This window comes from Struthio camelus, chromosome 23 (genome assembly GCF_040807025.1).
Source record: "Struthio camelus isolate bStrCam1 chromosome 23, bStrCam1.hap1, whole genome shotgun sequence".
NCBI lineage: Eukaryota > Metazoa > Chordata > Aves > Struthioniformes > Struthionidae > Struthio > Struthio camelus.
The window spans coordinates 6,271,250-6,295,105 of NC_090964.1; the positions used below are offsets into that span (position 1 = coordinate 6,271,250).

General features: G+C 64.0%; 1 protein-coding gene across 3 annotated transcripts; it reads left to right on the forward strand.

The window, feature by feature from the left end:
• The first annotated feature begins 406 nt into the window (after positions 1–406).
• Positions 407–23,441, forward strand: ASAP3 (ArfGAP with SH3 domain, ankyrin repeat and PH domain 3). 3 transcript variants are annotated; one of them, XR_011136007.1, is made up of 26 exons: positions 407–594; positions 5,746–5,818; positions 6,178–6,323; positions 8,347–8,421; positions 8,854–8,903; positions 9,202–9,328; positions 12,464–12,549; positions 13,438–13,513; positions 13,675–13,761; positions 14,092–14,201; positions 15,171–15,240; positions 16,206–16,293; positions 16,834–16,882; positions 17,163–17,350; positions 17,608–17,741; positions 18,293–18,387; positions 18,797–18,977; positions 19,185–19,270; positions 19,507–19,622; positions 19,748–19,815; positions 19,943–20,050; positions 20,170–20,413; positions 20,664–20,964; positions 21,605–21,676; positions 21,908–22,030; positions 22,117–23,441. XR_011136007.1 is itself a non-coding variant. In XM_068917418.1 (26 exons), exons 1-26 carry the CDS (start codon positions 472–474, stop codon positions 22,189–22,191), a joined length of 3,024 nt encoding a protein of 1,007 aa, XP_068773519.1. In that variant the 5' UTR covers positions 408–471; the 3' UTR covers positions 22,192–23,441. The 3 variants fall into 3 exon arrangements, 2 of the variants coding, with proteins under 2 accessions (XP_068773519.1, XP_068773520.1); XM_068917418.1 differs by having other exon boundaries at positions 408–594; positions 21,532–21,676; XM_068917419.1 differs by lacking the exon at positions 407–594 and adding an exon at positions 4,260–4,283 and having other exon boundaries at positions 21,532–21,676.
• Positions 23,442–23,856: the final 415 nt, after the last annotated feature.

The following is a 23,856-nucleotide window of genomic DNA, read 5'->3' on the forward strand; positions in this document are numbered from 1 at the left end:
GCGGTGGGGCTGAAGGGTTTTGTCTTCCTCGCTGCTCTGCCCCCTCCCCAGCCCGGGCGGAGGCCGGAGGGGCCCCCCGCACCTCGCCGCTGCCGGGGCTCCCGGTGCACCGGGCCGGCCCCGGGGAGGGGGAAGGGGCCGGGCAGCGCTTCGCCTTTAACGGGCCGGCGGCCAAGCGGCGGGGCCGGCCCACGTGACGGCGGCGGGGAGGGAGCGAGCGAGCGGGCGGGCAGAGGGAGAAACTCCCCGGCGCAGCCCAGCGGGCCTGCCGCGCTGCGGGCATGGGGCGCTGAGCGGCACCGGAACCGGCACCGCACCGCACCGGCACGCCGAGCCGAGCCGAGCCGTCCCGTCCCGTCCCGTCGGCAGCGCCCGCCCGCCCGGCGCCCCCCCAGCTCGCAGCCCCCGGGGCAGCTCCGGGCGGCGCCGCCGGTGCGTCCCGGCGGCAGCTCCCTCGGCGGCGGCCGCATCATGCCGGAGCAGATGAGCGTGGCGGAGTTTCTGGCCGTGACCGGCGAGGACCTGAGCTCCCCGGCCACCGCCTTCGCCTCCAAGATGCCGAAGTGCCGGGGGGCGGTGGGGGCGCTGGAGGAGGTGAGCGGGGCCGGGGGGGGGCCGGGGCTGCGCTCCCCATCTAGGAAACACCACCCCCCACACCGCTTTTCTGCTGGGGCTGGGGGTGCCTCTGCCACCCGTAGGTGCAATTCCTGCGGCGACCGCCTTCCCCACCCTCCCGGCGGGTCACCTTGTGCCCTCCCTCTGCTTACTGGGGTCCCCCCCCGCTTTGGTCGGGGACCCCCCCGGGGGGAGGCCGGCGCCGGCTGGGCAGGGCCGCCGGGCTTGTTGCAAGTGGAGAATTTGCGTCACTCGTGGCAACTTGCTGTATTTTTCATTTTCACTTCTTTTTGGCAAAAGGGCTGGTCTGGGTGCTGCCGGGCTGGGCTTGCGGGGCGCTGGCAGCGCCGCGGCGTTGGGAGTCCCGGACACATCGACTCCCTCGTCTTCCCTGTAAACAGGGTCACGAGAAAGCCGGCACCGTAAAATTTGGGGGGGTGCGGTGGGGGCCTTCAGCAGTTTGCACTGCCCTTCTGCGGGTGTTGGGAGGGCTGGGGAAGGGGACGGGTGCAGGCGGCGTGGCTGCGGGAACATCCCGCTGCTACGTCCCGCGGGACAGCCTGCACGTTAAGGGCTCCGTCCCCCAGGAGCGCTTGTGTTGGCTTTCGGTGTGAGCCGGTGATTCGGGATCCCCGAGCCCGAGGCAGGGGTTTGCATCCTCGGAGCAGCCCCGCTCACCCGGGGCCGAGGCCTGCAGGGCTGGACAAAGCCTCGCCGTGAACGTTGGCTTCGCTTCCAGCCCCAGGTGCTGCCGGTCGCCCTGTCTGGCCCCGGCGGTTTCCTTCGGAGTTGGGAAGAGCATCAGCTCGGCGCCTCTGGCTCTGTAGCTTGGGGAAAGGCTTGCCGGGATCAAGTTGCAGCGCTGGAGCCAGCCCTGATGGGATGCGGTATCCGCCATCCCCCTCCCCGCGATTAAAAAGCCAAGAGTGTTTTTAGCCCCGACCCCCCTTTTGAAAGCCCCAGCAGTGTCTGCGGGAAGGGCAGGGGTCCAGGCGGGCCAGGGCGACAGCTCGTTCGCCCTCTCCTCACTCTCGCCTTCAGTCGAGGCAGTTTCCAGCTGGTCCTGCGTCTTTTGCCAGCTCCTTTTAGTGCAGGAATGGCTTTGAAGGAGAGCCAGGCAGAGCGGGGCCAGAGCCAGCGGTCCCTGCCGCGAGGGACCCGCTCGGCCCCGGGGCTCCGGCCCCCGAGCTGGAACCGTGGGGACGGGGCCACGGGGAGCGTCCCAGCGCGGGTGCTCGCCGTCCCTCGTCGCGGGACGGGGAGGCAGCTCTCTGCCGCGTGGGTCAGGGAAAATCAGCAGCGGCTCATTTGGAAGGCAGGGAAGCCGGGGCGGGCTGGGGGCGCGGGGGACGCTCCCTCTCCGCTCCCTGAGCCCGTGGGCAGGGTCCCGGCCACCCTCGGCTGATGCGTTTGCGGATTTGCTCTCCGTCACCGGTGCTCCCTGCCTGGCTGCTGCCCGCGGCGGTGGCAGCAGGGAGGAAAAGATGCCTCCGAGCTGCGTCCCGCGGTGCCCCATCACCACCCTACGTCCTCGTCGGTATTTCGGGAAGCTGGGGAGGGCGATTTCTCTGTTTTTGCAAGCAGCGCACCCGAACGCGAGGCTGGGAGACGTGTGGTGCTCCCCGGCCCGCCGGCGCGGGGTGGACACCGGGGTCCTGCCGGGTGCCTCCAGCCACCCTGGCGCTGCCCTTAAGCAGGGTGCTGGGGAAGGAGCCTCGGTGCCAGGCAGCGGTGGGCGCGAGGCTGGGGGCTCTGGGGCCTTCGTGGGAGGTCGGCGTTGATGGAGCTGCCGGTGGCCGTGCGAGATCCAGGGCTGCGGGTCCATCCCGCCGAAGGATGTTTCGCTGTGGGTTTGGGGTTGTTTTGCTGGATTTGACAAGGATCCCACGTTCTTGTTCACGCTGATGTTGTCCGAAGGTGCATCGTGCCTCGGTTTCCCTCCTGGTATGAAAAGGGCTTTTTTTTTTTTCCCCCTCCTGGGGAGCTTCAGGGATCTTGGGACAGTGGCGGAGGCGCAAGTCGCATCCCGCGGAGGTTACGGCCCTGCTGCGAGACGAGGCGCCTGCGAGACAGGGGGGAAACTGCTGCGGGTGCTCGAGGAGGGGAAACCGAGGCCCGGATGGGATGTGGCTTGGCCCGGAGACTGCGGAGAGCTCAGAGCAGGGCTGAGATTTGGATCTGAATTTTCCTGTGAACTGAGGTGCTTTTGGGCTGGAAATCCGGCCTCGAATCCCCCACTCCTCCCCTCTGAGCTGCATCAGCCATTCCCCGCCGGTGGCCGCAGCCAGCCCTGTGATTCAGCCCTCCCTGGGGTCTGAATCGGCTCCGGTCCCTCTCCGGTCTCCATCCGACCGTGAACCCTTGGCGATCAGTCTGCCAAGCGATGGGGAGGGAGGGAGAAGGATGAGGACAGTCCTTGACCCCTCCGAGCAAGCAGCCGGGTGCCGGGACAGGCTAAGCCCTGATTTCACCCCCTCTGCAGTGGGCTAAAAGGTCTGGCCGGCAGCCGGTGCTAGGTGGTGTCAGCCGGTGCCGGGCGCTGTTTGCACGAGAAGTGTCGTGCAGGCACTGGGCACCTCGGCAGGCGGCTGGGAGAAGCGTTTGCCCCGCTGGGGATCTAGGCGCGATGACATGATGGAGGGCACGGGCGCGCTCGGTAGCGGAGCCAGGGGCCGAGCTCTCCGAGGGCTTTGCTTTGTCACAGTGTAACTGGCCCGGTGTCCCCGGTGCCCTTTGCACCCCGGCAGCGGCTCCTGCGCCGAGCGGCACGAGCCAGCGGCAGGAGGGGGAGGCAGGAGAATGGCCTCCATTGAGCATCGCCGGGGAAGCCCAGCCGTGGCGCGGATCCGTCCCTCCTCTCCCACCCCGCGTCCCTCCGGGACCGCGGTGCCGCCGCGCAGCCCCAGCCGGGGGAACGACGGGAGATGTCTCCTCCCGGAGCCGGGCAAGGGGAAGCCGGCACGCCAGGCGGCCTGGCGGGATCTGGGCTTTGCTGACGGCAGGGGAGGACTGGGCCGTGATTTCCGACGCGAGATGGCTCTGCTTTCCAGCCCGGCAGCTGATCCCCGGCTCTGCTGGCCCCTTCCCGACTGCCCGAAACCCCAAAGACCCCGGGTCCTTCCCGGACTGGCTCTCCCTGCTCCTCACAGCCCTGGGCTTCGCCTCCTCCGGCTGCGAGTTCGAGCCAGGGTGACCTGCCCTGTCCTCGTGGGACACGGAGCAGTTTCTTGCCCTCGTTGCACGGTGCCTTTACGCATCCAAGGTGTCTAATCCTGCCTCAGTTTCCTCTTCCCCAGGCTAAGCCAGGCCACCTTCTGCGGACCAGGTTTTCTAGCCTGGGACCGCTCTTAGCAGGGATGCCGCAGCCTCCCCGGGGCAGAGCTGCACCGGAGGGCTCGCGCGTCTCCGGGACGTTTGCTTTGGCTCCAAGGTGCCGGGGTTGGGTGCAGCGAGGGGATGTGGGCGGCTGTGGGGGGGACCCCAGCGACCTCCCTCGTGCTCTTTGCAGGTGATACGGTGCGACGCTGCGTCCCAGGGCCGGGGGGTCTGGGCTCAGCCCTGGCTGGGCCAGGAGATGGGTGTCGAGCCCTGCAGCTTGCCCCAGAGCTGCTGTGCTTGGCCGTCCCGCAGAGCGCAGCAGCGGCGGCGGGAGGACGTGGATGTTAAAGGTGAGGTGGCCGTGGCCCCCTCCGTGCTGGCTGGGACCCTGGAGGGAGCTGGTTTCCACCCCTCTCCTGGCTCCGATCCCTTCCCAGCCCGCGCTGGCGCGTCCCGACCAAAACTCGTCTGCAGCCTCCCGGCCAGCGAGGAGGCCTCCTCGCTTCCTAGGAGAGAAACGCCGGAGCCAGGCTGACCTCGCTGTCAGGAAATCGGCCTTGACATCAGCCCGAAAACCTCCGGCGAGCGAGAGAGAGGCTCTTTATTGTAATTCCTCCGCGGTTTCATCCCTCGCCCTTCTTGCCGTTCACGCCCTCCAAATATTTCTAGCCTGTTATCATGCCTCTGGTACCTGCGGCGCAGCCAAGCAGCCTTTAACTCTTTCCTGATGGCTCGGCCCGCGGCCGTCCACCTCCGGTGCTCGTTTTCCCGGCGCTCGGCAGGGGCAAATGCGTCCTGCGTTTGGGGGATCGCGGCTCTGCGGGTCCCTCTTTTCTCCCCAGGTCGGATGCATCCCGGTGCGGGGAAGGGGCTGGCCGGGGAGCGAACGCAGGGGGCTTGCGAAGAGGCTGGGGACGGGGAGCGCGCGCCCTTTTTCTCCCTAGCCAGGCCCAGGGTCCAGCCGGCGGAGGGGGCTGCGGGAAGGAGCTGGGCGTTGGGAAGCCCGTTTGTGCTGACGGTCCGTCTGGGCACGGAGGGAGCCGGCTGCGTGCAGGAAATCTCTGGCACGGGACAGGGCGGAGGGTCCCCATGACCGCCGTCCTGCACGTGCTGGCGGGATCCGCGGATGGCAGCATCCCTGCCTCCGCGATTTGCTGCCTGCGTGGTTTAAGCTGTTGTTGGGCATCAGAAACATGTGGGCCGTGTTTTCGGCTCTGTAAGGAGCCTTGGACTCTCCTGTGCCTTCCTGTCGTGCCTGACCCCGGGACGTGGGGATGCGTGATGAGGACAGGCTGGCATGTTCACGTTACACAATGGGATGCCCTGGTACAGCCTTCATCCTTTCCCTGGTTAAAACACCTCCCATGGGAGCTGTGGAGGCATTTTCCGTGGTTACTGGAACTTGCTTGGGTCCAAACAGATGCTGGCCGCCCTGCTGCAGCCACAAAGCATCTGGGCTCGCCGTGTGCCAGGGATGCTGGCTGAGCCCGTCACCCCGTGCTACCATCTTGCTCGCACGCGGTGTCTGCCCTCGAAGGGCGCCTCCTCCCTTCGTCTGCACAAAGGCTGCAGGGCCTGCTGGCCTGGCAGAGGATGGGCTGGAGACCGTGGCTCCGGCGTCCCCAGGACCGTGTCTCCGCAGGCTGGGATCCCTCGGGCTCCTCTCCCAGCTTGGCTGCTGCCCCGCACATCTGTGTGGCAGAGCAAGCGCCTTTCCAAAGGCCCCTGTGTGGCCAGCTGGGGTGGGGGGAGAGTCATCCGTGCTTGGCAAGGCCAATGATCTCATTTTGTTTTGTTTCTGTGCTTTCGCAGAGCCTGGATGGGGACCAAGCCATACTCCAGAGGATAAGGAAATATGTGAAAGCCATTCATGTCTCCGGGCTCAGTAAGTTGCGCTTCGCGAGGCGTTGGGCATCCCCGTCCCCAGGCGGTGCCTGTGACCGTCCCGTCTCCACGAGCAGTGGCCGTGCCCGTGCCAAGCATGGCCTGCGGGCCTGGAAGCTTAAAAAAAGGGGGAAAAGGGAAATTGGGCTCCTCAGGGAGGTTGTTTAGGGTGCATCCTTGCTGTCCTGAGGCTGGATTAACGCAGCTCTGCTAGTGGGGAGTGGGGATGTGGGTACGACAGCATGGGGGACCTCATGGTCTGAGCATCTCCTGGGGAAGGGGCGCTGTGGGGCTGCCTCGGGTGACCCGGCACCCGCTGCGGTGGGTCAGCCCAGCCTCACCAGAGTCTCCGCCGCGCAGCCCACGTGGAGAACGAGGAGCAGTACAGCGAAGCCCTGGAGACCTTCGGCAACAACCACCTCTCCCAGAACAACCACGAGCTCTCCACCGGCTTCCTCAACCTGGCCGTCTTCACCCGCGAGGTCACCGCGCTCTTCAAGAACCTGGTAAGCTGCCCAGCGTCCCGTGGGACCCACCGGGGAGAGCATCTGGGTGTCTCCAGTCCATGCGGGTTTGGAAAGACCACCCCGTGCGGCTGCCCTCCGCCGCGGCCGGCCCCGGGCAGGCGGTCCGCCGCGCTTGCCCGGTGCTCCGAGGACATCCGATCCCCCCTCTGCTGTGTTTTGCAGCTCGTTCCCAGCTCTGCCGGGGCGGCGAACGCTGTGATTTGCTGTGCGGTTGGGGCCGCGCTCTCTATTTATTTATTTCTTTTTTTCGCATCAGTTGCATCTCTGATGCTCGTTTGCCAAGAAAGTAAATCAAAGCCATGCGGAGACGCGCGGCGGGGCCCCGGGGAGCGGGCGGCCGCGCGGGAGGGAGAGGCGGGCTGCGCGCGCCAGCGCCTTCCCTGCCACCCAGCAGCGCGGGAGGGAGGGGGCCGAGCTCTTCTCGGCCTCTCGCTTTTCCCCGGAGGCTGCTTTCTGTTTCGTTTTTTTCCAGGGCAGTGGCTTGCAGGGAGATGAGGGTTGCCGGAGGGTGGTCTGAAAACTCAGGCTTGGGAAACTCAGTTTGGGAGCCGGGTCTGTGCACACCCGGAGGCAGAGCCCTGGGGCATCCCGTGCCGGTTGCCGCTGGCCACCTCCGCGGTCCCTGTCGGAGCCCCGCAAAGGGGCATCGCTGGCCTCTGGCTCCGCTCACCGGAGCAAGCCAAAAAGCAAAAACCGCTTTTGCTGCAGTTCGCCTGCAGTTCAGGAGCTCTTCTGGCATCTTCCTCTCCCAGTTACCCCAGTCGGGGCCTCCCTGCTTCTCGCCTTCCCTCCTCCCGGTTATCCCAGCCCGGCCGGAGCCCCTGCGCACCCTCCCGAGATTTTGCAGGGAACCAGCCCAGCAAAGGAGTCAAACCGGTTCCTTGGGGAGGGAAGCACCAGCGCCGCGCTTGCCCGGACCCCACGTGCTGGGGGCGTGGGAACAGCCAGCCAGAGCCTCCCGGCCGCGTCCTTTCCCCCTTGTTCCTCCAGGCGGGGGGGAAAACTTGTTTTGCATTTGATTCCCTGGCTGGGCCGGTGCCGCACACTTCCCTGGCCCGTGGGAGCCCAGGTCCTCACCGGAGCGGGCGCTAGCGACTTGCTCCCCGCGATGCCGGGGGGCTGCACGTTGTGCCGGGGTCCCGCGGGGTCGCAGTACCGGGGGGATGGAGAGGGGCAGCCCCCGAGTTTGGCGCCCCGACGCTGGGCTTCCCCCCTTGGCAGCCTTTAAAAGAAATCTCCTAGCGTTGGAGCTTCCCCCTGCCCAGGGCACCCGCGGCCTCCGGCTCGGTGTCGCCCGGCTTGGAGGATGCAGCTCGTCCCGGGCTTCGTGCCGAGCCCCGGCTGCAGCAGGGTGATCCCGCACGGCTGCTGGAGCTGGCCCTAATGGTGCTAAAATTGGGTGCTGGGCGGCAGGGGGGGGGTTTGTGGGGGTGACTAGCTGGGTCCCCTCGTCTCCATCCTCCTCCTCGAGGCCGAAGGCAAGCGCGGAGCCAGCTGGCAAGGTTAGACCTCGAACGCCCAGCGCGGCCCTGCCACGAGGCGGCGGGGAAGGGCTCGAGGAGGGACGCTGGGACCAGGGCTCCTGCCTGGCCACCGCGCGCTGGAAATCCCCGCCGGGGAGGAGGGGACGCGGTTTGGGAAGCCCTCACCGACGGCGGGAGGCCTCTTCGCGTCCCGGAGCCACGGAGGGGCTTCGGCGGGTGCTCACCGGGGCGTCTCCGCCAGGCAGGGGGGACTCGGCAGGGGGAGCAGCTATTTTTTTGGCAGCCTGGACGCCGGTGCGGTTTGTGGGAAGGGCCCAGCGTCACACATCTTGCAGCCAGCTCCGGCAAGCCTCAGCCTGCCCCGGTGCTCGAGCCGGCCCCATTTCCAGCCTCTTTAACCCTTTGCGCGGCAGCGACGGAGCCGGCGGTCCCCAGCACCAAGGAGCTCCGGCTCCTGCCCCGACGCGGGGACGCCGGTCCCCGCGACGTGACCCCGTCTCCCTCTCTGCCCTCCGCAGGTGCAGAACCTGAATAACATCGTCTCCTTCCCCCTGGACAGCCTGCTGAAGGGGCAGCTGAAGGACGGGCGCCTGGTGAGTCCCCGCCGGGCTGGCGGTCCCCCCCCAGGCGCCGTGCGACAATGCCGCCCCGGGATCTGCCCCTCCGGGAGGGAACAGCAGCCGGGGAGGGAAGTCGGAGGGATGGAGCAGCCAGGGAAAGTGGGGTTTGTCCCCCATCCGGGGAGCCTGGGGACGTACGGCAGCGTTGTGGCACGCGGCTCTTGGCTGCGGCCGAGAGGAGGAAGGCGCAAGCGTGCGAAGGCAGCGGGTGCTGGCGGGGAGCATCGAGGGCTGTGAGGGGACGGAGCTGGCGGGGGGGACGTGCCCGTCCCCAGCAAGGCCGGGCGGTGATGCACGGCGGGGACGGCGTCCCGGCGAGGCTTCGGGCGCCGCGAGGTCTCGGCGCGGCCGCTCGCCTGCCCGCGGCTCCCCTCCGCTGCCCTCCCCGCTCTCCTCCTGCCGCAGGACTCCAAGAAGCAGATCGAGAAGGCCTGGAAGGATTACGAGACCAAAGTGTAAGTCGCTCGCTGCCTCCGGTAGAAACCAGCCTAATCCCCTGCTGCACAAAGGGTTTTTGTGCCGGGGCTGCAGCCGGGCAGCGACCGGTGCCGGTTTCCCGTGAGGTTTGTAGTTAAGCCGAGCGGGAACCCCCTCGTCCCCGGTCCCGCTCCTCCCGCTGGAGGGACCCGAGCCCGGAGATATTTTTTTCCTGGTCCCTCCGCACTAGTGCGACCCGCTGCCCTCCGCGTGCCGGTGGAGGGGCACCGCTCCGCGGCAGGGCCGTTCCCCCACCTCTCGCCTCCCGCCCGCCAGAGGGAAGATGGAGAAGGAGAAGGAGCGAGCCCGCCTGGCGGGGCTCATCCAGGCCGAGCCGGCCGCGGCGGAGGCGGCCGAGGACGTGCAGAAGGAGCGGCGGCTCTTCCAGCTGCACATGTGCGAGGTAGGGGCCGTGCCGGGGGGGGCCGCAGCCCGTTCCCAGCCCCGCTGCCGAAGCAGCACCCCACCGCGGCCGTGGTGCCAGTCGCGCTGAGCTCGGCCGTCCCCGTCCCGTCTGTCCGTCGTTCCCCGCCGGCCCGGCCCCCTCCCGCCGTCCTCTGCGAAGCCGGAGGCTGGGGTTTGGGGCAGGAAGTGGGCCTTTTGGTTAAAACCCCTGTAGGCTGCCGGTTAGCTTTGTGCTTTTGCCGCATTTGCAAAAAACACCCGAAGAAACTCTTGTTTTTGCTAGGGAGCCTCCCAAGTGGCCCGAGGGCACCCGGGGGGACCGGGCGCGAGGCGAGCCGTGAAAAGGTGGAGGATGGAGACCTGACGTCAGACCCACCCAGGCGTCGGGGCTCAGGGTCCCGTCCCCCCTCCCCCTGTTTAGCTACCGCTAAGGAAGAAATCCCAGGAGCGCCATAGCTGGTTTGGGAGGGACAGGGGGCAGGGGACAAGTGCCCAAGGTCCCCCGCGTCCCCGCAGCACCGTCGCCCTGTTGGGCAGCTCACGGGGCTGGAGCAAAGGGCAGGGGAGGAGGCTGGGGCTGGGTGAGCCGCTGCAGCGGGGTCGGGGCTCGGCGCGGGGCTGGCGGGCTGGGGCCTGGCCAGATGAGTCATTCCTTTGAATAGCACCACTGTTAAATAAATAACAGCACATGGAAACGCTGCCGCCGCCGCCGCTGCAGCAGCCCGGCTGGGGAGGGGCCCCGCTTCCAGGCAGCCCTGCAAAACGAGGCTGCGTGCATGTGTGCGTGCCCGCGGGTGTGCGCGTGCGTGCACCGTAGCTGCTCCCTTTTCAGGGATCCTGCTTGGAAAGAGGGATGCGGATCTCCCCAAGGGCTGGTGTTTGCCCGTGCTGCGGGCGGGCACACGTATGTGCATATCCACACGCGGTATTCGCTGCTCCTTGTGGCTCCTGGGGTGAGGACACGGTCTGGTTTCTCCCCGAGGTTGATGCTGGAAGGGGACGGAGGTGGCTAGACCTCGATCCTCTGCAATTCTGGGAGGATTGCCCTGCTCCAGCTGGGATGTCTGAGAGCTGGGACTCTCTCCTGCCACCTCCGCCTCCCGCGGGCCCTGCCATAGCCTTGGCAGCAGGGAAGGAAAGTCCCGCAGGAGCTGGGCATCCATGGTCCTTTCCAGCTGGGACTTTGTTCAGGGTTGGTCCAACCCCCAGGTCTCCAGGTTGGAAGTCACGCTGGCTTTGCAGCTCCTGGTTGCATGGAGCAGTTTAATAGCCCCCAGCCTCGCTGTGCCCAGGTAGGGGAAACTAAGGCCCCGAGCGGTGACGTGGCCAAACCACACACCCCTCCCAAGGAGTCAGACTTGGAGCCTGCACAGGAACCCAGGAGTCCTGTCCCATTTCTGGCCACGCAATAGCGGGAACTCCCTGCCGGAGCGTTATTGCTGCTTCACATCTCCCCCTCCTGCTTCGCGGCCCTGTTTGGCACATCCCCCCATGCTGGGCTGCCCTTTTTCCCAGCTCTCGGCACGTTTATCCAGCTGTGCTGCTGGCAAGGAAGCAGAAATCCTCTCCTTTCCCTGCCGGTGGAGTCCTGCTTGGCTGCCTGGGAGACGTCGGAGAAAGGAGCCCGGTTCTCCACGAAAGGCTGCTCCCTGCCGTGTGCTCCCATGCTGCTGGCTGCCGGCGTTTGTGGGATTTTAGAGCAAAAGCTACCTTAACCCCCACCCCTATCTGCTTCCTTGGCCACGTTTCACTCGGGTTTGTGCTGCTAGAAATGCCACCGAGTGCCTCATCCGTCCCACTCCCCAGCCAGCTCAGGAGCCTGCCTGAAGCAGACGAGCTGTGGCCGTGCTCGGGGCACGCGGTGGGTCAGCAGGCTCCGTCCTGGCAGTTTCCAGCAAAATGGGGTGCTTTCCTCCCTTTTGGGTACAAAGGACCCACCGGCTCTGGGCAGCACCTTGTAAACTGCTGCAGCTGGGCTTTGGTCCGTGGTGTCCATGGGCATCCTCAGCGTGGGGCTCAGGCCCTGGGGATGCGCTGGGATCAATTTTTTCCTTTCCCCTGTGCTTGACTCATGTCCTGCTGGGAGCAAACCTGGCCGGCACTGGGCCGTCCTCCCGCAGCTCCCAAGGGTTTCCTCGCGATGGAAAGTCCCCGGAGCTCTCCGCAGCTGGAGGAGGGCTGGTGAAGGTCATCTGCCTTCCCCTCCGCTTGCCTCCCAGTTGCAATCCCTGGGAGAAAGCGCGGCAGAGGAGAGGAAACTTTACCTCTTGGGCAATTTGACAGCTGCGCGAGCCCGGAGATGAGCCTGTGAAGGGAAATTTCTTTTCCCCTTTCTTTGCTTTTTGCTCACGTGACCAAAAAAGTTATGGATGTTGTGGGTTTTCTTTTTTTTTCCTGCCTGTGGTTGATTGATCACTTTAGTTTATGACGCTGAAATGCTGTGTGCCCTTGTCCCCCAGGGTGTCCCCGTGGAGGACCACAGACCTCCTGGGCTGATGCATTGCATGTGTTCTCTGCTCGAGATCTGATTTTTGGGAGCAAAGGGGTCATGTCTTAAAAATATTTGGATATATATATTTTTTTCCTTCAGCTGAGCTGGGCTGGGGTTATTTATTAACTCCAGAAGTAATAAGCAGTGAGAGACGCGTGCTCCGTTGGTAACCCCAGGGGCCTGCCTTGGCCCTTGAACTTTTCAAGGCTTGGAGGACTTCCAAATCCAGGTTTTCCAAGGGTGGTCCCCAGTGAGCTGACTTCAAATCTTATGTTGTGACTTGGCCTCTTGAAACAGAGCCAAAGTTTTAACCCTCCTCCCTGCACAGGGAAAGGAGGCGAGCACAGGGCAGGCTCTGCCCTGGCATCAGCTCTCCCCTCGCCTGCGGGTAGGTTTAATTTGGTGACCAGATCCCCACTCAGACGATGAATCCCAGCTAGCAGACAATGAATTCAGGGGTTTCCAACCATGTCCTTCATGGCACTGCCGTTTCCCGTATCTGATGGGCTGCAAATTTGAAGTGCTGCTGGGAGGGAGAAATCACGGTTTTTGAACTGCTTCAACCTTTTTGCTCTTTCTCCTGGGGTTTTTCAGCCAGTCCCCACTTTTGCTCCCTAACCCGGGTGTCTTCTCCTTCTCCAGTACCTGCTGAAAGCCAGCGAGAGTCAGATGAAGCAAGGACCAGATTTCCTGCAGAGCCTTATCAAGTTTTTCCACGCTCAGCACAAGTAGGTGCCACTCACTCTCCATGGCCCAGCGAGCTGAGATGGGCTGGCTCGGCCCCAGGGCCACGCGGCACCGCTGGCAGCTCTCGCGGGTGGGTGGAGGTGGACCTGGACGGGGGGCACCTTCCTTGTTCTGTGCTCTTTCGAGCTCTGTAATGAAGCTGTTAGCGTTTGGGGCTGCACCGTCTGGGATAGCACTGGCCCGGGGCTCAGCAATGCACCTCGGCATCCGGTTATAGCTGGGGAGCAGGAACATGCTTTGTTGACTTGAGGAGCTATAAACTTGGCCGCTGGGGCTGTGGGGAAGGGGATTGGCCTGGGATATATATCCAGTGATTTAGTTTCTTGACAGATTTCCAGGGATGAGATAAGCTGAGCAACTCATCTGTTAGCTTTAGAGCTCCTATCGAGTGTGTTTTGAAAAAGAATTAGCATCCCTTTTCCCATTGCATGGAGGAGGCTTGCCTAGCCAGCCTCGTCCAGCTTGTGGGCGTTGGGTCATTTCTTCCGTTTCATGAGTGGGGAAACCGAGGCAGGGAGGAAGCAGTTGCGTTGGCCAGGAGCATGCCCTTGGTTGGGGTTGGGCCACAAGGACCCCAGGGATCTGGCCTCGAGCAGGGAGGGTTCCTAACGAGATGAGGAACAAGCTAGTACTGAACACAAGGCCGCTCCTGTGTCCCGAATACCCCAAACATTTGGGATGTCCCAATCCTGTGGGCTGGGCTTGGCCTTCAGCAGTGTCTCTCTAGGTCCTAGTAGCAGGGGAGCCGCAGAGCACGAGCAGTTCCTGGGAGGTTGCTGATGCCTCCTGTCACGTTTTCTCTAAATAACCTCTTTTTCTCCATCCTCCCCATTTGCATATCTCCTTAATTGAATTAAATAAATGCCCAGTTTCTTCCAAGATGGCTGGAAGGCTGCCCAGAACCTCTACCCCTTCATTGAGAAGCTCGCTGTGTCTCTTCATGCGGTAAGTCCCCTGTCCTCCTGTCCAACACTGCTCAGACATGACCCCTAAGATGGCATGTGTCCCCCCCCGCACCCTGTCCCTCAGCCCCCTGTGCCAGCCTGTGGCACTGAGAACACACACGTTCTCAGCACAGCAGTGACGGCAGCTGCTCCTCTTTCCAGCTCCACCAAGCTCAGGAGGAGGAGGTGAAACAGCTCACGCAGACACGCGATTCCCTGCGGAGCATCCTGCAGCTGGAGAGCAAAGAGGTGAGACCCAGGCACGACGCAGGACCAGCCCGAGCAAACCTGGGAAGGAGGGTCAGGGAGTGGGAGGAGCTGAGAAGTGTGTGGATTTAGCCTGGGGACAAGGTTCAGCAGGAAAAGGGAAGCTGGAGATCAAGGGGGACATCTGCAGAAGCTGGTGGAGCAGGAGGCCTGGAGGGTGCTGGGAGGAGAGCTGGGGGCTGCAGGCGCTCTCATCCTGCTGGGCACATTGCCCGCATATAGGCAGTGTCCCTCAGGGCTAGGTCACCCTGGCACAGACACCACAACTGCTTCTCTCGCTTCTTTTAATGCTTTTTTTCCTGGTGAGCTCAGGAAAACCTGAGCAGGAAGAACTCGGGCAGCGGCTACAGCATCCACCAGCACCAAGGGAACAAGCAGTACGGGACAGAGAAGTCAGGATTTCTGTACAAGAAGAGTGATGGGTAAGGACGAATATAACTTATTCTGAGACCCTCGCTGGCACCATCCTAGCACCTGTGTGCTAGGAGAGCATTCTGCTTGAGGGAGGCTGCAGAGCAACAAGAGTTGGGAGATCCTGAGGCAGAAATGTTTGGGTGAAGTTTTTGTTATCTGTTGTACAGGTCTTCGGTTAAATTTGGTCCTGTCTGATCTTAAACACATACAAACACTTGGACCATGCAATTTTGCCTAGCTTGGAGGAGACCTGAGAATTTAGAGGAGGGTAGCTGATGATCAGGGGTTGGTCTCAAACTGCAGCTGGGGAAGGAGGATGGTTTGGAGGTGGTGTCGAGGGGCTCAAAGGAGATGGTTTGGTATCATCAGCCCATTTCTTATGAGAAGACCCTGAGCAGAGGGACAGGGGCCTGACGCAGGGGAGCTCGACATGTTCTCCTCCTGCGTAGCTAGCAGGACACGAAGGCTGGTGCTCTACGTACCCTTCTTGGATGCGGGTCTCCAGGAATAGCAACCCAGTGCCAGGTTCACTCGGAAGTGCTGTGTGCTGTAAGGCTGATAGGAGAGGAAGAAACGCCTTGTTTCTTGGACATGGAAGGAAAAAAGATCCTGGAGAAAGGCGCTAGGATGAAAAATAAAGCCCTTGGAGCCCAAAAGGTCTTCACCTTCTTAAAGCACTTCTGGGAAATGGGCGCTGGCTCACCAGGCTTTGAGCATGTGGTTATGTGCTCTGCTGAAGGCAGACTACCAGATCTGTGATACTGTTTTGGCAGTGTGTGAAGCTAGCGTGGCCCAAAGGTGACAAGTCGAGCAGGACGTTTTGTGCTCTGTGAGTTACAGGGAGCATCCAGAGAGCAATCAGCCTCTGCTGAGGATTTCTGTGTGCAGCGGGAGTGTCGGTGGTTTGAGGGGATGGATGGCTGTGGGTGAGGAGGGCTGTGCAATGATTCCTCACTCCTCCTCCTTCTCTGGCTCAGGATTCGGAAAGTGTGGCAGAAGAGGAAGTGTGGCGTGAAGTACGGGTGTCTTACCATCTCCCACAGCACGGTAAGCAAGGGGGTACTTCAGCCATGAGGTTGTCCTCAAAGAGAAATCTGCTGTCAGACACTGCTCCTGTGCAGACCCCAGTCTGGAGCACAGGATGCCCGTTTGCACGCCGCACATGCCAAATGCGAGAAACCAGTTTGCACAGTCTCTCCTGCTGGATACTGGAGAGGTTTATGCAGGTCAAGACCAAAGTCTGTTCAAACCCTTCCAGCGCTTGGTTTCTCGTGTGTCCTTTTGGAACGTGACACAGAGGCCTCCTCTCCTTCCCGTCTTCCAGAGGGTCCTCCCTTTAGTCTGAAAGCCCCATCTACACCCTGTGGGTCTCAGTAGGAAAGCGAGCCACTGACCTGTGACTTCTAAGTACTACAAGACCAGATTGGGTACACTTTTTCTGTAGGGACCATCTGGTCCTTGAATATATCCTATGAGGGTTTCTGTCTGTTTGATATCGAGTTTAGTTTTGCACATACCATCTTGAAATCTCACCTTGAAAAACAGGGGGTCAACAGTGCCTGAGCCCAGGACTGGAAACGCCACATGGGGAGCTCCCTGCTTGCATCTCTCGTCCCCCGTGATGGCTGTGTGTCACTGTGAGAGGGTGGTGGGTGAGAGGCGTTTTTGGCAGGGACAGCAAGATGGGTGTTGAGGTTCCAGACTAGGCCAAGGGGGATGAAGCGATTTTGGAGGGAGCTGCTGCCCTCTGGCGGTGGAGGGCCTGAAATGCAGCGAGGAAGGCGGAAGAGGGAGCGCACGGAGGGTCCGAAAGCGTCTGACTTGCCTGGGTAGCTAGAGCAGAGGGACCATCAGGAGCTGGTTGCCCTTCTGCTGGAGGGGTGGCTGCTGTAGGAGATACGTGGCTGGCGATGCACATCAAAAGGCATATCTAAACAACAGAGACTCGCGCTGTTTTCCAGCTCCCTTCTCATCCTAGTCCTTTAACCTGCCTCTGACCTTGCTCCTTGTAGATAAACCGTCCCCCTGTCAAGCTGAACCTCCTGACCTGCCAAGTGCGGCCTCACACCGAGGAGAAGAAGTGCTTTGACCTGGTGACCCGTGAGTGACAGGGAGGGAGACGCCGGCAGGGTGCGTGCCGCGCGATCCTCCCTCTCGCCGAGCCAGTTGGGCGTCTGGCTGGGAGTTACCCCGGGCAGCTCCCTGGACTGATGATCTGGAGGTGGCGAGGGGTGGGTGTGTTTGATCTGGAGGCAGCTGGGCTGGAGATGTAAACTCTCTTTTCAAAGGAAGTTTCTCAAAACGAGCCCAAGCGGGTTTTCCCAGCTCCCGATGGCCCTCTGCCAGCTCTGCCAAGGTGCCTGGGCACACTTTGCCCTTTTAATCCGGCACTGGGCGTCTCCCTGGCTGCCTTTATGGAGGAAGGACAAATCCGTCCAAGGAGTAGGGTGAGATCTATCAAGCTGAAGATGTTCGTGACCCAAAAGAAAGCGCAGGGCAAGGATCTGGTGATGAAAATGTGGCATGCAGTGATTTTTTTTTTTTTTTTAAATGCAGCTCTTGGGAGTAGTTTCAACCCCTACCTGTCTTGGCTATCCTGAATCTCCCCCTCACCTTTTTCTCCTCTCCTCCTCCCTGCAGACAACAGGACATATCACTTCCAAGCAGAGGATGAACAGGAGTGCATTGTGTAAGTGGCGTGGCCCGTCCCTGCCCACAGGGTGAGAGCAGCTCTCATCGCGGATGAAGCAGCTGCCTGGGATGCGGGAGATGCAGATTCTGCTCCGGGCTCTGCCCACTGGCTGAGCAAATCTCATCCCTTCTCTCTCTGCGCCATGGACGGCTCTCGGCAAAAACGCTTCGAGACCCCTCTAAGAGCAGAGGGTCGGCACGGCACGAGGGCCGTTGGCCCTCCGGCTGCCCGGTCAGGGTGGTCGCAGGCTGCCTGACCCGTTCTCCCTCCTGCCCAGCTGGGTCTCCGTGCTGCAGAACAGCAAGGACGAAGCGCTGAGCAACGCCTTCAAGGGCGAGCCCAACGGCAGCGCGGCCGCGGCGGGCGGCGTGGTGGACGGCGGCTTGCAGGAGCTCACCAAGCTGGTTATTAGCGAGGTGAAGAACATGCCGGGAAACAAGCAGTGTTGTGACTGCGGGGCCCCGGGTAGGTCGGGGCTTGGGAACCTCCGCCGGCAGCTCCGGGGGGCTGGGAGGGGGGCGCGAAGGAGGCACAGCCTGGCTGGCACTGTGGACCCATCGCTTAGATAGGGCTTCTGCAAAAATCCCCCCCTGGGGCGATGTGCATCGAGAGCATCCCCTGCCCCGTGGCTTTGCTGCTTGGCTTTCCCCGGTGGGCATAGGGGCAGCAAGGGCCCCGTGGCGGCGGGTGGTGGAGCTGAGCCCTCGCGCGGTCTCCCGCAGACCCCACGTGGCTCTCCACCAACCTGGGCATCCTGACGTGCATCGAGTGCTCCGGCATCCACCGCGAGCTGGGCGTGCATTACTCCCGCATCCAGTCCCTCACCCTGGACGTCCTCAGCACCTCCGAACTGCTGGTGAGCGGCTCCCTGAGCCCGGGGGTCATGTTCATGGGGAATCACCCTGTGCTCTGTCCGTTGGGGTCTCTGTAGCTCCAATACCTCCCGGGATGCAGATTTCAACCCTCCTCCCTCTGCTCTGCCCTGAGACGGATCCCTTCGGTGCTCAAAATCTTCCCCCAGCATCTTGCCTCGGTTTCCCTGGCCACAGATCGAAGCTGTCCTGCCGTAGTGGCCCATGGAGTGGGGAAGCAGGCGGGAGCTCTGGGAAGTGATTTGCTGAAGGGGGGATATCGGCACCCCTGTTAAAATGAACTTCCCCCGCTATGAAAGCGAATCCTCCCTGGGGAAGGGAGATACAGTTCTGGGAAGATGCTGCTGACGCTGGGCTGGTGCAAGGAAAGCTGCCCGCGAGCAAATGCCCCCCCTGCTCTTCCTCTTCCTCGGGGGCTGCGAGATGAGGAGTTGCAAACCGCTGCGCCGGGTCCGACGCAGCTGGGCCGCGTCCTGGGCTCGGCGGCCCCTCTCTGCCCACTGACCCTCTCCCCCCGGCCCCTTTCTCGCCCCAGCTGGCCGTCAGCATCGGAAACACCCGCTTCAACGAGATCATGGAGGCCACGCTGCCCGCGCAGGACAGCCCCAAGCCGTCGGCCGGCAGCGACATGTGAGTCGGCCACGGGTGCCCGGAGGTGGAGGACGACTTCTCGCATGGTCTCGCGTTTGGAGCGACTGCCTAAATAACCCTCCTGCGAGCTGCGGCCTCCTCCTCCTCCTCCTCGTCCTCGGGCGCTGGGCTGCAGAAGGAGGCGAAGAGCGGTGCCTGTTTTGCCCTCATCCCCATAGCGTTTGCCATCGACTCTGAGTAGCCCAGTGATGGGAGATGGGGAGAGATCCTGGCTCTTGGTGGGGAAGCTGCCTTTTTTCGGCAGTTTCCGTCTGACCCTGAGTCTCGGGAAGGAGTCGGAGCAGGAGGTGCCCCCTGCTATCGCAGGGAGAAAGGCTGCCTGGGCCCCGTCGCCCCCGGCTTTGCTCTGCCCTCGGGCGAGCCGACGTCCTTGCCCCGCTTCCCGCAGGAGCGCCCGGAAGGAGTACATCGTGGCCAAGTACATGGAGCGGCGGTTCGTGCAGAAAGGCGGCCGGGACGACCCGCACCGCCTCTGGGAAGCCATCCGCGCCAGGGACCTCCTGGCCCTGCTGCAAGCCTTTGCGGAAGGGCACGATTTGGCCAAGCCGCTGGCTAGCCCCGAGGGCCAGGTAAGCCGTGCACGGGGCTTGGCGCGCGGTGCGGGCTGGGGGTGTCCTGCTTGCAAAATAGGTGGCTTTTCCTCCCTTCCCGGGCGCGGGTTTTTCCCCAGCCTCTAGGCAAAAATCTCCCCTTCTTTGCCCGGGGGAGACGAGCATCCTCGGGCGCTGAACGCCTCCGGCACCCGTGGCTGAGCCGCGACTCTCCTCTGGTGGCAGGAGCAGGGCGAGCTGGCGCTGCACATGGCCGTGCGTTACGTGGACAGGTCTTCCCTTCCGCTGGTGGACTTCATCATTCAGAACGGGTGCGTCGGGCCGGGGAGCGGGGCGTCGCGGGGCGCCCGGGGTGGGCGCGAGCCGCCTGTGCCCCCGCCACTCAGCCCTGGCCGAGAGCCGCCGCGGGCCGCGCTCGGCGCCGGAGCGGATGCGGAGCGCGTGTGCGGGCCGCTCGGCCGGAGGAAGCGGGGCTGGCGGGGAGCTGGCGGTGATGCGCTCTCGAGCTGCTCCCGGCCTTGAATTTCCTCCCGGTGGCTCCGCGCAGGGGAACCCTGGACCGAGCGACCCAGGATGGAAACACGGCTTTGCACTACAGCGTGCTCTACAACCAGCCCAACTGCCTCAAGCTGCTGTTGAAAGGCAAAGCTGCCTTCAGCACGGGTAAAGGGGGCCGAGCGGTGGGCTTTGGGGGCCAGGCGTGCGCCCTTTCCAGGGCGGGCGGAGGGGGAGCCGAGCGCCCAGGCTGGTAACCCGGATCCGGCCCCTTTCGTCCCTCCCTCGCGCAGTGAACGCGGCGGGCGAGACGGCCTTGGACGTGGCGAGGAGGCTCAAACACGCCGAGTGTGAAGAGCTGGTAGGTGGCACAGGCGGAGGACGGCGGACCGGGCTGGGAACTGGGGCTGGGGACGCTGGGGAAGGGGCTGGTGCTGCAGCAGCCGGCGGCTGCTGCTGAGACCCCCCCGGCCCGGCCCGCGCCGCAGCTGGAGCAGGCGCAGGCGGGGAAGCTCTCCCTGCAGGTGCACGTGGACTACGACTGGGAGCCCGCCCAGGAGTTCACCTATGACAGCGAGGACGAGCTGGAGGAGAAGGTACCGTGGGGAGATGCCAGGGCCGGGCAGGGGCAGAAGGCTGTAGGGAAGCAGAGGGGGATGCTGGGTTGGGGGTGCTGGCAGCGAGGCAGCACCGGAGCAGGGTGTCTGCCCCCCAGGTGAGCCCCCTGCAGCGCTCCTTCAAGGGCACGTCGCCCCTGGCCGCGAGCCCGCCGGCCGCCTGCCCCCAGAACCGCTGGAGCTGCATGGGCATGGACATCACCAACAAGACCTATGAGAGCATCCTGGTGCCCTCGCGGCCCGTGCCCCGGCGCGCCCACAGCGAGGAGATCCCCCCGCCGCTGCCCGTCAAAAACCCCACGCGGGGCGGCCCGCGGCCCAAACCCGGCCCGAGCCCGACGGGTGAGTTGGGTCCTGGCGCGGGGAGAGGGCGTTTGCCCAGCACGGGATGCTCGGGGCTGCTCCAGGTGTTTGGGGTTGGCGTGAGCCGGAGCACTCGGGGCAGGAGCAGAGACGGGCCAGGGCTGCAGGATGGTTTTTGCTTCAGCATCACCCCAGCCCAGACTGGCTTTTTTTTTTTTTTTTTTTGACCCCCGTCGCAGCAGGGCAACGCATCCCCCTTCACCTCTTCCCACGTGTCTCCCTTCCCCAGAGCGCCCCGAGCTTCCCCGGCAAGCCTCAGAGCCGCAGTTCCCCGGCCCGGCGGAGGCCCCGACGCCCCGCAGCCTCTCCTCCTCCAGCGCCCCAGGCACCCTGGACGGCACGGCCAGCCACCCGGCTGCCGCGTCCCGCAGCCCCCCGGAGACCAGGCGGGCGGCATACTGGGAGACCCGCTCGGAGACAGAGAGCAGCGCGGCGCGGAGGGCGCTGGAGCTCAGCCAGCCCCCCGGGCAGCCGCCGCCACCAGCCGGCACGGCTCCGGACGGGGTGCAAATCACCCCCGTCAAGTTCAGGTGGGGACCCCGAGCCCAGCCGGGCGCTGGTGGGAGGCGCTGGGCAGCGGTGGCGATTGCGTGGCGATGGCTCCCTGTGCAGGGAACCCTGCTGGCTCCCCCCAGGATATGAGGAACCCCAAATTGTCCCCGGCGGTCACAGAGCGAAGGGATCCTCCCCGCTCCCAACCTGGAGTCCCCTTGGGGCTCGATGGTGGCCCTGGGGTGCAGGAGTGGGCAAGGGGCAGCCTTGGGGGAGGCAGGTTATCCCTGGAGACTAGGATCATTTTGGGGAGACACCAAGATTGGGACCCCCTGGAAGTTATCAAATTTATTTTTTTCCCCCCTTTTTGGAAATTCCACGTGGGTTGGCTAGTTGGAGGGAGGACAGGGCTAGTGGGGGCTAGGAAAGGGGACGGACTGGGGCAGCCCATGGGGGACCTTCTCCATCAGCATCTGCTTGGGGTTGTGGTTGGGCGCCAGGGCCTGGTGCCTTGGGTGACATCAGGGTCCCCGACCGCGCGGAGCAGGACGAGGGAGGCACCAGCTCACTGGGTTTTTTGCGCCGTCTCTGCTGCTCCCTGGCAGCTCGGAGAGTACCCGCTCGTACCGACGCATCAGCGGCGTGGTGGGCAAACCTGGCTCGGCCGTCTCCCCGCAGAGCCCCGGCTGCCCCGAGGACCCCGCTGTGAGCAAGGCGCCCCCCGTGCCCATGCCCAGGCGATTCGTGCCGGTAGGTGTCATGACTTGGGGGGGTCTCAGAGGGGCTGCGAGGTGGCTGGGGTGAGCAGAGCTGGGGTGGGGGGGAAATTAACCCTCTCCCTCCTCAAGTGTCCAGGCAGCCCTTGTCACCGGATAGAGGGGTCGGAGGGGTGTCACGTCCCTGCCGGCCGCGGGAGGGTGGCATGGGGTGGCCTCGGCAGCGTGTCCCTCACCCTGCTCGCCGATCCCTGTGCTCGGGCAGGCCAAGGGGCGGCAGAAGCGGGTGAAGGCGGTGGCCGACTGCAAGGGGGACAAGGCGCGGGAGCTGACCTTCTCCAAGGGCGAGGTGATCGTGGTGACGCGGGAGGAGGACGAGCAGAGCTGGGTGAGCGTGGCCCCAAATTCCTCCCCTGTCCTCGCCCCAGATCCTCCAGGACGGGACCCCCCTGACAGCCCTCTCCCTGTCCCCAGGTCGGCTTCATCGAGGGTGACGGCTCCCGCACAGGCGTCTTCCCAGCCAGCTTCGTCCACCTCTTGCAAGACTGACTGGGCCACTTGTTGCCTGTTTTCCCCCCCGTCCCCTCGGCACGAGCTTGGAGCTGGAGCCGGCTCTCCGCGGGCCGGCGAGGGGCCAGGGCGGACTCACCCCCGGAGCACGAGGGACAGGCTCCCTCATCCGTCCCCGGCCTGTCATCCACGGCACGTGGGGAGGCTGGAAGCTGGAGGCTCTCCGTCTCCTCTTGGCCATCAGCCGTTTCCAAGTGGCCTCAGGACCCCATTACCCTGTTTGAGACCTTGGGGCTGCCCAGCCCAGCTGCACGCTGCCCTTGGACAGGGCTTGGAGACCCCCAACTAGGAAAGATCCTCCATGGATGGTGCCTCTGGAGAGCAGAAGAGCTGCTGCTTGCTCTGTGGTTAGCACAGAGAATGGACACGCTCACTACACGCGTGGATGAGGATGTTTCAGTGCTTGCCAGGCAGCCCTCTGTCTCCTCTGCTCTGGCTGCTCCCTCAAACTCCCGGGAGGAGAAAGGGGCCAGAGGACAAGTCTCCCATCCCAGCTCCGTGTTTTTGCAGATGCTGTGGGTTTCGGGTTTGCCAATGGTCCTGCACCCCACACACCCAGTCGTGCGGGGGCGAAGGCTGCCGTGGGGCAGTGAGAGGCAGTAGGATCTGTGGCGAGGTTCGCTCTAGCGAGAACCCGGAGCGGGGACGGGCTCGAGGGTCCTGCACCTAGGGTTGCATTTTGCAACCTGCTCCCATGTCTGCCCCCTGCCCCAGACCTCGCTCCCCCGTATCCTTTAATCACTCCTTGCTCCCGATCCTTCCCGGGGGCATTGCTAGGGAACGGGAAAGGGGTTTTATTCATTTTATTTTGGGGGGTTGCTTAAAAACACCCCCAAAACTCCTAACACAGCGTTGCTTGATGGTCTGGGGTTGTATCTGGGGCAGGGCGCTTTGGCCCGGCTTCACCCCCAAGGAGCGAGGTGGGCGTTTTGGGTGTCACCCCAGGGACACCCCTGTGGCCACGTCCCTCGAGCGGGGGCGGATGCTGGATCACTGCCCCTGGCCTGGCGCGCGGGCAGAGCCCGCTTCGGGGGTCTCTCCAGGGCCTTTTCTGGGACCAGTATTTCCCCGCGGTGCTGTCCACCGCCCGCCCTTGCGCCGCCCTGCGATTTATCCTCCTCCGCGTCTCATTTGAGCGTCAAACGGTTCATCTCAAAAAAAAAACGGTCTTTTTTTTACAAAAAACCCTTTCCCCTCTTTGATTTCTAATAAAGCCATCAGTTTTGTAAGTGCCTGGGTGCGTGTGTGCAGGATGCGGCCCCTTCCCCGGGACCGGCCGTCCCCATCCCATCCCGGCGGCCGCGGGAAGCGGTCCCCAGCGGGGCCGCGGAGCTCTCGGAGGAGGCCGGGCGCGGAGGGAGCCGCGGGCTCGGTGCAGCCGCTCGCAGTTTTTTTTCCCATCGGAGGAGAAAGGCTGGTTTTACCCGGGCGGGTTGGGGCTGACGGGGACGGACCGACCCGCGCGTGGCAATAACCCGCCCGGGGCAGCGCCTTCCCCCTTCCCTCGGCCGGCAGGCGCTCGGCTCCGGGGCTGCCGGCCGGCACCCGCTTGTCTCGGTGACCCCCCTTCCCCGGGGGTCGCGGCCGGCTCGGCACCGGCACGCCGCGCTCGGCCGGGCTGCGGCGCGGGGCGGCCCCCGGCTG

Excerpts from the sequence above, each read along its gene's own strand:
- ASAP3 (XM_068917418.1), top strand. The coding sequence starts at position 472 with ATGCCGGAGCAGATGAGCGTGGCGGAGTTTCTGGCCGTGACCGGCGAG. Across the intron at positions 8,904-9,201 it reads AAGGATTACGAGACCAAAGT|AGGGAAGATGGAGAAGGAGA; the intron begins GTAAGTCGCTCG and ends CCCGCCCGCCAG. Across the intron at positions 13,514-13,674 it reads TCGCTGTGTCTCTTCATGCG|CTCCACCAAGCTCAGGAGGA; the intron begins GTAAGTCCCCTG and ends TCCTCTTTCCAG.